Source organism: Notechis scutatus, chromosome 2 (assembly GCF_049901735.1).
Source record: "Notechis scutatus isolate UNSWTSFEM ecotype Mainland chromosome 2, rNotScu1.2, whole genome shotgun sequence".
NCBI lineage: Eukaryota > Metazoa > Chordata > Lepidosauria > Squamata > Elapidae > Notechis > Notechis scutatus.
The window spans coordinates 151,645,005-151,656,669 of NC_142010.1; the positions used below are offsets into that span (position 1 = coordinate 151,645,005).

Here is an 11,665-nt window from a genome sequence, read left to right on the forward strand (position 1 = left end):
AGTATGAGATCAGACCTTTTCTTACTAAGAGTTTCTCTTTACGGATTCAAATTCTGCACCAAAGGAATCCAGAAAATATACTTGAAAGAAAGTGTTAAATTACATGGGCTTATTTTGCAGTTGCTTTGATTCAGAATCATTGCAATCATGACTTAATTCAGGGTTTGGGTGGCAGAGGGTAGAGTTAGGGGAAAAAGTCACTCAAAGGTTTGCTGGATAATGCATTTGGCCTCAACTAGCTGTAGAATATTTTTTGTGTTGCTTTTATTCTTTTTGTTCATGGTTCATTCATTCACAATGACAGTTAAGGTAGATAGGTGATCAGGTAATGGTTTTCTTTCTATGGCTATTGGATAAGTGACCTGGATAGTCTAATCCATATTAGTAGTATTGACTATATCAGCTTGTGTCTGGGGAATTGGGGATGTTATTGCTTAGCCTTTTGCGTGATCTATCTGCAGACCATGAAAGGATTAGAGTTTTGAAAAACACACGATTTTAAAAGGAAACTCGTGCTCCTTTGGCATACAGACCAGTAGGTGTTGCCCTAATGAACTGGTACCAGAGTGATTTATTTTAAAGGACTCCTTCACTTTCTCAATCTGTTCCTGATCCAGATCTGGTATCTAAAGAGATCGTTGCAAAATGGCTGAAGTATCTGAGGAATGAATTTCCTACAGTAGCCTTTAAATCCTCCACTCAGCAACAGAGCAAAAACCTGGTAGGTGATGGAGGGTTGCAATGGATTAATGATATTTTACCTCTACAATATTTATTTTAAACTGGAGATCACTTTGAGAATTGGGTGGAGATGAGCAACAATGCTACAACATCCCTCGGCAGTGTCCATGCATCCCCAAAATTAAATTAAAAACTGACACGTAGCAAGAATATAAAACTCACAGAAGACTGCAAAAAACCTAGCAAGATTTCTGTTGAGATTGCCCAGGTCTTTCATGGTTTAGGAGCCCTGTGAAAATCTGGCTGATAAGAAGCACGAATGGCCGGCAAAAGGGAAAGGCAGCCCAACATCCACCAAAATAAGTTGTTATATACGCCCCTCTTCCTCGCCCCACTTTTGGGGGAGGACTTTGCCCAGGGAAGCGAATCGTGAAGCCGGGGGGGGGGGGGGGGTCTCCGGGCTGGGTGCCGGGGGGAGGCCGCTGGCGGCGGCGGGTGCCTGGGAAGGAAAGGCAAACCTTTCCGGGGGCTTCGGGGCTGGGGCGCGGGCGCGGGGGCGCCGGGGTAACAACTCCCGACAAGGGGGGGGGGGGGGGGGGGGGGGGGGGGGGGGTGGGGGGTGGGATAAGGGGGGGGGGAGAAGGTTGAGGTTCGCTTACGGGACTGGGCTCTCACTGGAGCGCCGTGCTTCCCAATTACTATTTGCGGAAAGGCGACCCGGCATATAAAAGGGGGGAAGCAACCCCCAATGATCTTTTCAGGCGGGCAGAAACGGTATTTGTTTTATGACATTTATACTAAACAAATATTGATGTATTTTAATGTTACATTTCATTATCTTTTATAGAGTACTGTATAAGGTACATTGGTTTAGCCCTTCCTTTGAATGCGATCTGTACATGCCCCCTCCCCCCCCCCAAAAGAGTTGGCTACTGTAAAAGAGGATACGGGCCCCACCATATTCTGATAGGCTAGATTTGGCTGTGGTGGCAGTCCTCTACCTGGTCTTTATACAGGGAGATCTAGGTGGCAGAAAGAGATTGGTGGGTTCTGGGAGATGGGAAACACAGATTAGGGTTTTTTTTAAAAAAAAATACTTTGTAATAGTTGGGAACATTTGAAGATTGGGACATCAAAAGTAAGAGCCAGCAACCTTAAGCAATAATACCTTTGTCCCTTTTAGCAAAGGAGCCATGTCCCAGTAACCCGAGCATCAAGTGACTTGCTAGGCAGTGCAGCATGTGTTGGGGCAGATTGCCTCATGAAGATGCTTGCAAACTATTGCCGGAATCAGGACGTCAGAACAACAATCACCGTTGGAGTTGTGGGTATGTAGCATGCCTCTATTTGAGGGGTGGACTGAGTGAAAGAATAGCTTTCCTCAACATGACACCTTCCAAAATGAGGAAGCTGGAACTCCTGCATAAACTGGGAATTCTGGGAATTGTACTCATAGGATACCTGAAGTGTGCCAAAATGGGGGTAAGTTAGCTTATTGTCTTCCTTGCCTTGTCTGTCTCCAGCTGACCCAATAGGGCAAATTGGGAAATGTTCCCCATTTTAGCTAAATAGAACCTTAGCAGCTATCTTTCCAATGACAGGAGGTTCCTTTGGCCTCGGATGAAAGCCAGTGGTCCTTCTATCATTCTGAGAGTTGAGGCCAGGAGAAAGCTGGGCCTGTAATTCAAACAGGGAAGAATCCTAGCTGGGGAAGTAGTGTTGCCCATAAATAGCACTAGCAATAGAACTTAGACTTATATGCCGCTTCATAGTGCTTTACAGCCCTCTCTAAGCAGCTTACAGAGTCAGCATAATTGCCCCCAACAATCTAGGTCTTCATTTTACCGACCTCAGAAGGATGGAAGGCTGAGACAATCTTGAGCCAGTCAGGATCGAACTCCTGGCAGTGGGCAGAGTTAGCCTGCAATACTGCATTCTCTCCACTGGGCCATCACAGCTCTTACCCTGAAAGGAAGGAAAGAGGCAGGTGAGGGAAGATTTAGATCCCATGGTCCTCAACTTCCTTGGAACCCTTACATTGGCCTTCACCAATTGCAGAGATCAATGCTTTGAAGTTTACAGACTTGGAAGTGACTATTTTGGGGGAGATTCTTTTAGGTAGTTGCGGGGTGGCTGGACCCTAACAGCTTTTCTTCTGCCTTTTAGTCCAGAAGGAAAAGATGGTGGGAGTTACTGGTAATGCTGTCCTTTCTTGTGTAGAATGCAAAGGAAACTGTTTAGTGGAAGGTAGCAGTGACTTGCATGGGAGCAATCACCAGAATGGAAATGTGCTTGCTGATGGGTTGCCTGTCTCTATATCCCCAACTGCAGGCTTCCCAAATGTTGGCAAAAGCAGCTTGATCAACAGCTTGAAGAGGAGCCGAGCTTGCAATACTGGTGCCACTCCTGGCATCACCAAGTACGTGCCCAAGCTGAGGTGCTAATTAGAAGTGAGGCATCAGATCTGAAGTGCTGGGGAGTCAACAGAGTAGTTTCATATTTTTTTTTAATTTTAAATCAAGGAATGCTACAGGAGGTCTCTGGTCCTGCTTGTATAAGAGATATAAAAACTCATGGATTCCCTTATGCTTTATCTCCCAGTCGTATGAAAGATGGTTTTTCCTTTGATAACATTGAGCAGAACTTGGCATGAGTGACAGTGCCTAGAATTATTTAGTTGGATTAACCTAATTTTGGACATAGTAAGCCAAAGAAGGTTTGGGGTTGTAAAATAAAAAGAATAAAAATTTTGTACAAGACAGAGTACTTTGTTCACTACTTTATATATTATTCTAATCCATAAGATAATTTAATTCATCACTGGAAGCTTTCAAGAAGAGACTGGACAGCCATCTGTCAGAAATGGTATAGAATCTCCTGCTTCAGCAGAGGGTTGGACTAGATGACCTACAAGGTCCCTTTTAACTTTGTTATTCTATTCTAATTTGTGTTTATTCAGCATTTACCCTTACCAGCTGTAAGTTATACTTTGTGACTTAGAACCAATAGTGTGGTTGAATAAATAACCCATGATAAAGCAATGGCTAAATATCATTTGTGAACTTAGGCACTTTCTACTCATTGGTTTATTTTACCCACTTTCCCTAGTTTTGAAGTTGCTTAGATTAACTTTATATTTAAATTCCCCAAAAAAGAAAAAGAAAAAAACCCACAAGTCTCAAAGCCACATATGCATTTGAAATCATGGTTCTTGAAAAGACAGTTGCTGGCCAGCCTTCTTTAAAACATTTGTTGCCTAAACAGGTTTACCATCTTCCCCTCCCTCCCAACCCCCTTTCTCCTGAAGCTCAGAGGAGGTACAGATTGATAAAGTTATTGAAAATAAACATTCCAGGAAGGGAGGGGGATTATATAAGGACTGTTGTGAGAAATTATCTGCCATCCTAGAAGAAGCCTAAAATTTTAATTTCTGGTCTGGTTGTTTTAGTTTTGGAACAACAAAGTAATATAAAATAAAGTTTTAGAAAATTAACTTTTTTAGGCAGAAAGGCTGGCATTTGAAGTGATTGCTCTCATTTATTTATCCCTCCCCCCCTCCCTTTTAGGTCTCTGCAAGAAGTGCAGCTGGACAAACACATAAAACTGCTAGACTGTCCAGGGATTGTCATGGCTTCTCCCACTTCAGACGCTGCCATGATTCTGCGAAACTGTATCAGGATAGAACAACTGGCAGACCCTGTGAGTCCGGTGGAAGCCATCTTGAAACGATGCAACAAGCAGCAGGTATGGGTGGTCTTGAAAGAATGACCAGAGCCTATGGAAGTGAGAATAATCTGGAAAGTTATGAAGGTGGGGCTTGAGAATCCCAAGCTCTTTTCAGAGACTACAAAAAGGTGATGGCAAAAATAATGGTTCTCAGATAGAGTACTAAACATTTGAAGGATTTTTAGCGAGGCTAATTTGGATGAAGCTCCTTTTCCCTTGAAATCACATTTAGAAAGGATGAATCTGCTTGTAAATGATGTGTCTTCAAAAGGGCTTTTTGCCAAGAATCTTAATTTGGGTTCTTTAAATAGTTGCCCATTGGCTAGATTCACACAACACACTAGACTAATATTCATTGTTGTTTGGTCTGTGGTTCAGAATGTTGGGCAATCTCAAGCAGTGGGGTTAATTCACTAAATCATGGTTCAGTTACACCTGAATCAACATGTTGGGGGAACACAAGCTTTAAATTGTTATTGGTGTTACTTTTGCTGCAAAATATGATCCTATTGTATGGATTTTTTAAAAAAACAGCAGTAGGCGTTAAGGAGATCATTGTATTCAACATGTTTAATTGGGCAACACTTTAAAAGAATGTGCATATTGGCATTTTAATGCAAAAGATACGTGGCAGATAATTTAGCAGAGGCATGCACTTTTAGGAGGACATACTGTTCTTGTGGCATATACACCAGCTAAGTTTTTCTTAACATAGTTAAGAAAACATACTTTCCATCAGGAAAGCCTTTGCCCATAGAAATTTGTACTTGAAATGGATATTATTCCGTTCTAATGTGTACTCAGAAATCAGCTTCACTGCACTCCTGGTACTTCTTTCAAAGTAAATAAGATTATAGAACTGCAAACTCCATTGATTAGCTCTAGCAAAGTGATAACCGCCCTGCTTTAAAAAATGATTAGAAAACAATTAAACCCCATTTCTGTTTGGGTTGATTTGGTTCTGGCAGTTTTCAGAAATCACCCACTGAAATTTTACAGCACTATCTGAAATGCAATTTCTTTCTGATTTCTGGAAGGGAGGGAAGAAGAGGGTATCATCACATTGTTGCCCTGCCCAGTGTAGTCTTTGCCTGATAAGTAACTAATAAGCCCAGCTGCTAAAAACCTGACATTTGTCTGAGATGTAAGTAAATCATCATGTATACAACCAATTTTGTTGTATACATGATGTGCAATGACAATAAAGGCTTTGAATTTGAATTTAAATAGAATGGGCAGGTTGGAGAAGAAAAATTTAATCGGCATCTAATTCTCATTTCTTTCTCCCTAAATTTCCTCTACCAAAAGATTATGCAGCATTTCAGTGTGCCAGATTTTCAGAACACCATGGAGTTCTTGGCGTATTTGGCCAAGCGACAGGGCAAGCTGAAAAAAGGAGGAATGCCAGACCATGAGAAAGCTGCGAAAACAGTGCTAAATGACTGGATGAGGTGAGTGGAATATAGGATCTTTTTTTAAAAAAAAGAACAAAGCTTTTTGCAGGAACTGTCTTTGATGTAAGCCTCTTTCTTCCCTTTCTCTTTCTCTTACTCAACTGGCAGCTCTAATTCAAGTGGGAATTGAAATCAGGAAAAGAAGAAAATAGGAACTACTGCAAAACTGTTTTGGGGGAGTGGGTGGTAGGAAGCTTTTCCTATAAATATGGGGTCAACAACCTGGCCATCCTTTCCCCATGATGTTCCGACATTGATTTATGAAGTAGTCGCAACCTTGCACAAGATCATGTACCTTGGGGCGCTGTCTGTCTTGGATTTGTGGCCTGAAAAGTTATCAATCCTTGCTATAAAACTTGCAATCTGTTACTCTGTGAGGGAGATGGGCAGTCTCTAAGTATGATAAATATTGTACTTTGTTTTTTCTAGTGGAAAAATCAGCTATTTCACACATCCACCCGAGACACACACACTTCCTACTCACATCAGTGCTGAGATTGTGACAGAGATGGGCAAAGCCTTTGATTTTGAGGCACTGGAGCAGGAGAATGAGAAGGCTTTGGCTAGTAAGTGCTTGGGAAAATGGGACTGCTTTCCACAAGATTTTGCCACCATACAATTCTTGTTTTGTCTCTCTTTCCTTTGACCGACAGGAGTTTTGATATCCAGCCCTACGGCTGTTTTTACACTACAGTACATGTCATCCCTTCTGCAAAAGGCTGACAAAAATGGAGAACATTCTGTGGCTTCCGATGGTCCCAGATATGTCTGTTCTGCAATTCAGCATAATTCTCCACACTCTTTCAAGAGCACAGAGTATCTGTCCATTATGTAATAATGCTGCAGTAGTATAATTATAAAAAGCTGCAGGGTGTGAGGTATTCTTACATATTGGTTACCAGGATCCTCTTCAAGCAGCTATTTTTTCCCCATCATTTCTGCCTCCCTTTTGTAAAAGCTGTTATGCATTTATTTTTTTATTTTTTTATTTTTATTGGTTTTTAAGACAAACATAGACAAACAAAACATAAAAACATCGAGCCATCTTCCATATATATACATACAGTGTGTCGATTGGTTTACAAATTGTTTTGTGCTTCCATTTCGTAGTCTTCAATTACAATTACATTATATATATATTCTCATATTTTCAATCAAATATTAAATACATTAATATCATTGTTAATCATTTAACTATACTTTTATTCATTCATGTTTTATGAAATAATCCATATTTTACTTAATTTGTTTTATGACAGTTCATATTATCATCTCAAATCTATCCTACAATCATTTTGTAGATATAATAAGAAAATACATCTTTATATATTTATTATTTTCTAAGAATCTACATATTTCATTACCATGTTTTATTGTCTAACCATTGATAGAATAGATCCCAAATTTTATAAAATTGTTTATCATCTTGTTCTCTGATTTCAAACGTCAATCTACTCATTTCAGCACATTCCAATATTTTCTTAATGATTTCCTCCTGTAATGGTATTTTCTCATTTTTCCAGTTTTTGGCAAATACAATCCTAGCCACTGTTAATTTACAATCAGGTATTTCAATTCTTTACTATATATTTCAGGTAAAATTCCCAATAAAAATATCTCTGGTTTCAAGTCTATATGCTTTTTTGTCATTTTTTCCAACCACGTGTGGATTTTAGTCAAATATTTTTTAGCATCCGCACAAGTCCACCACATATGGTAATATGAGCCAGGTGTCTAATGACATTTCCAACATTTTTCAGATTTCATTGTTTCTTTAACTTGTTCTTCTTCTAGTTTAATTTCTAATAAATATCCATACAATTTTTTAATCACCTTTTCATCGGTACCTGTCAAAATCTTATCTAAATCAGTCAGTTTATTATAGAAACCTTGTTTTAGAATCTTTATCATACCTTGAATGTATTTGCGCATATGAAAACCAATTCATCTTTATACCTTGTTCCTCTAATTTTTGCATAGATTTAAGTTCACCCTTTTCATTCAATATTTTGCCATATCTAACTCTTTGTTCCTTTTTATATATTATGGGATAAGAAAATGCTTCAATAGTCGATAGCCAGACTGGAATTTTCAAATAACATTGTCTTTTAGTCTTCTCCCAGTTTAACCACAGAGACTCCCGTATATAATGTCTTCTAAAATACCCCTGTGTTTTAGTTCCTTTATAGAAAAGCATGCCACCCCAACAACAGATCATGTCCTTCTAATGTCAACAATCTAGTATTTCTTAATATTATCCATTCCTTAACCCACATCAAATTTGTAGCTTGGTAATACAACTCCCAATTAGGCAAACCAAATCCTCCTCTTATTCTAGCATCTTGCAAAAGTTTTAACTTTATTCTCGCTTTCTTACCTTGCCATATATATTTCAACACAATTTTATTTAAATCTTCAAAGTAGTCTTTTCCAAGCCTAATTGGAATTGTTTGAAACAAATATAAAATTCTGGGTAATATATTCATCTTGATTGTTGATATTCTCCCTATTAATGACAGTTGTAAATTTTCCCATTTCGCCAAATCTAGTGCTATCTGCTGCTTAAGTTTGATATAATTATTCTCTTTTAGTGTACTATATCTTGCTGTCAAGTGTATCCCCAAGTACTTGATCTTATTCGTGACCTGAATTTTCAATAGATCCGCCAGTTCTTCCTTTTGTCTTAATAGCATATTCTTTGTCAAGATCTTTGTTTTATCTTTATTTATTTTCAAACCAGACACCTTTCCATATGCCTCTATCTTTTCTATCAATTTTGATGCTGTATCTAGTGGGTGAAACTGTTATGCATTTCTCAGTTCTCTACAACCTTCCTCCTCCTCTTCCTCCTCTTTTTCTTTGATCTGTTAGAATAGGTATAATTGAACATAGAGTCTTCCACCAAATCCAATAGGATATAGTTTTCATTTCTTTTCCCCTTGTCCTATATCCGTGGTCCCATAAGTTAAGCATAACTTACATAACTAAAGTTTGTTGAATAAATTATACTTGGCTGGAATGTTAGTTGCCCTGTAAACTATGTTAACTATGATTTATGACTCAGGATGGATTTGTTCATTCAGCTGGCCTAGTATGTGTAGTGTGATTGAATTCTGCTCCTTGCTTTAAGCCTCTTTCCACTCAAGACTGACTATAATTTAACAACTCTGAATGATGGAGTTGTTGTTGTTGTTTTTGGATAGACTTAAACTCTGGTCCTGTGGGCATCTCCTTGGAGGGTTCGGGCCTAACCAGTGGGGCAGAAACTGAAATGGCTGAGGAAGAAGGGCTGCATATTACAGAAGAGGAAGAGAGTAAGATGGAAGAAGATGAGGGTGATGAGGTACGTACCCCAGCCTTGGTTGTTCATGGTCTATCCTTTTGGCAAGATAGGGGCAAATTGAAAGAGTAATAGTGAGTCTTAGTCCTCACATAAATTGAGACGAGCATTGATAGTTAACAGAATAGAGAATTCTTGCTTTCGCAAAGCATTAAAGACCCGTTTTTTGTTTTGTTTTTGCCCCAGGCACTGGATTGGGAGAATTTGTGAACCTGTTTGGGTTGTTGAATTGTTTCTAGTGCTATTTGCTTTATGCCTTATGTTTATAACATTTTACAGTTGTCTTAATAACCTGAGTCATTTGTTCAAAGAGAGCAGGATGATTTATGTATTCATTGTCAAATTTTATGACAAGTTGAATACTTAACTTCTCCTTCTAGAGTTACATACAACTAAAGAATTTTAGCTCTGATGGTTTGCACTGCTGTATCTCCTTATTTTGTATAGACATGCAGTATTAATACATTTGATCCAATAGAATTTCCTTTTTTTCTATGCTGGTCACTGACAAAAGTTAATACAAATTTACCACTCTTTCACTATCAAGAGGGCAGCTGTATAAATAAGTGCATTTTGAGTACCCATTCCTAACCAAGGAGGCCGCCTCCTTCTTCTTCTTCCCTCTAGCTTGGCCCAATGACTATAGAGCTGAAGTCCAAGAACAAGACTCTAACAGAAGCAGCCAAAGCAGTGCCCAGAGCACCTAATTTAGGGGAGATCTCGGCCTTGCACCCTCTGTACCAAGGGCAAGGCCTCCGGGCGGCAAGCAAGAAACGTAGAAAGCGTCAGAAGCGAGCAGGTGGGGAAAAGCTGTTTTTCTACTTAACCCCCATTGTGATTTCATGTGAGGGGTTTTTGTTTTAGTCATTTCTTGGCATCAGCTTGCCAGTGTGATGATACTGTGCCCCTCTTGGGGTTGTGTAGCTTAATGACCATACTTGGGTGTGGAGGGAGGAGGGAATGGAGGAGGAGCTGCTAACAAGGCAGCGGTCAGACAAAAAATAACTTGAGTAGATGTCTGAGACAGGCACACACACCCCCCCTAATTTAAACAAAAATAAAGGGAGGGAGGAGGAAACTTACTCAGATTTGCCAGATTTTGTTACATTAAAAGTAGTACCGTATTAATTTATGTGGCATTGGTTCCTTAGTCTGGTCTACCTTGAAGGATTGACAGTGGATCATGATTTCCCCAATACCCTCTTTTCTCCTCACAGAAAACATAAGGAAATCATGTTCAGGGAAACATCTCCTTGGTTCATTAATTTCTTTCTCTTTAAAAAAAGGAATGGTTCATAAACATTGCCATCTGAAATTACTGATTGTTGTTTTCCTGCTCTCGTTTTTTATGAAAGTCAGTAATCATAAGGGAGTTAAGCCTAATAATAAAATACTGAAATAAAAGAATGTTGCCCAACTGTTTTAAAAAGCAGAAAGGGTTGTTTAATTCAAGAGGGATTTCTCCTCGTATATAACTAACTACAGTGGGCTTTTTGTGTTCTTGTAAAATGCATGAACACAAAAAGCCCAACAGGACTTACCTCTTACTTGCATATTTTAAAAACTGGGTTCTTGCAAAAAACAGTTTAGATTCTAAACCCATTTTGCCCCTCATTTTTCCACAGACAAAATTGCAACCAAACTATCTGCAAGCCTGACAGCAGCCATGAATTTCAGCTTGAAGGATGACTGAGGAAAATTGGATACTGGGCTGCTATTGATCTACCTCAGGAAAGCTGTTCCAACATGGCACCCCTAGGAGAAAGGATGCAAAGCAGTTCCCATCATACCCCCACGCCTCATTGTGGAACGGGCCTCTGCAGGCCTATGAAGAACTAATGAGCTATTTTGCCAAGAAAGTTTATTGAAGGGGTTAAAATCAGACTGTTAAAATAAGGGTGCAATTGTATCAACATTGTCTCAGATTTGGCTCTTAATAATTATAACAGACTGACAGAAAAGAAAGTCGTTCCAACTTGATCTCCAGTGCCAAATTTGATTGAACAGAGGTAAAAACAGACGTAGAGTTTGGCTCATCTAAAAGAGTATACAGGAATGCCATTCTTGAGAACAGTGACTCAGGGGGATACTTCAGTTCTAGTCAGAGTTGCAAAAAGGAAGAGGTTACTGAGCCAAATCATGTATGGGGAAAAATTCTACAGTTAATTAAAATTAATTTAAAAAACACTTTGTAACCGTGTCTGTCTATTGATCTATTTTCTTGCCAACCAGGGACTGAAAATCAAAAGTAGCTAGATTTAAGAATATGAGGCAGGCCATATCAAACCCAGGCATAATATTCAGCTCAACTCTTGCCTGCTCAGGTTCTTTAGTATTTTTAAAATTTTGGGGATACTCTCAGAAAATCAAATAAGGGAATCATGTCCCAGATTGATAACTGTCTTTCTCAAAGAAGTATGATTGTTGTCCAAAACCTTGCCAAAAGAGATGCCGCTTCCTTTGG

The 11,665-nt window shown here is 39.2% G+C and overlaps 1 protein-coding gene across 4 annotated transcripts in view; it reads left to right on the forward strand.

Annotated features, from left to right (window-relative positions):
- Positions 1–11,388, forward strand: part of GNL3L (G protein nucleolar 3 like) — a 47,006-nt gene extending 35,618 nt beyond the window's left edge. For all 4 annotated transcript variants that reach the window (XM_087956780.1, XM_087956778.1, XM_087956779.1 and 1 more), the window contains 9 exons: positions 618–721; positions 1,865–2,009; positions 3,013–3,100; positions 4,248–4,425; positions 5,716–5,858; positions 6,291–6,427; positions 9,065–9,204; positions 9,829–10,000; positions 10,827–11,388. In XM_087956780.1, coding sequence (XP_087812906.1) covers positions 618–721; positions 1,865–2,009; positions 3,013–3,100; positions 4,248–4,425; positions 5,716–5,858; positions 6,291–6,427; positions 9,065–9,204; positions 9,829–10,000; positions 10,827–10,894 — 1,175 coding nt within the window. In that variant the 3' untranslated portion in view covers positions 10,895–11,388. The remainder of the gene's footprint in view (positions 1–617; positions 722–1,864; positions 2,010–3,012; positions 3,101–4,247; positions 4,426–5,715; positions 5,859–6,290; positions 6,428–9,064; positions 9,205–9,828; positions 10,001–10,826) is intronic.
- Positions 11,389–11,665: the final 277 nt, after the last annotated feature.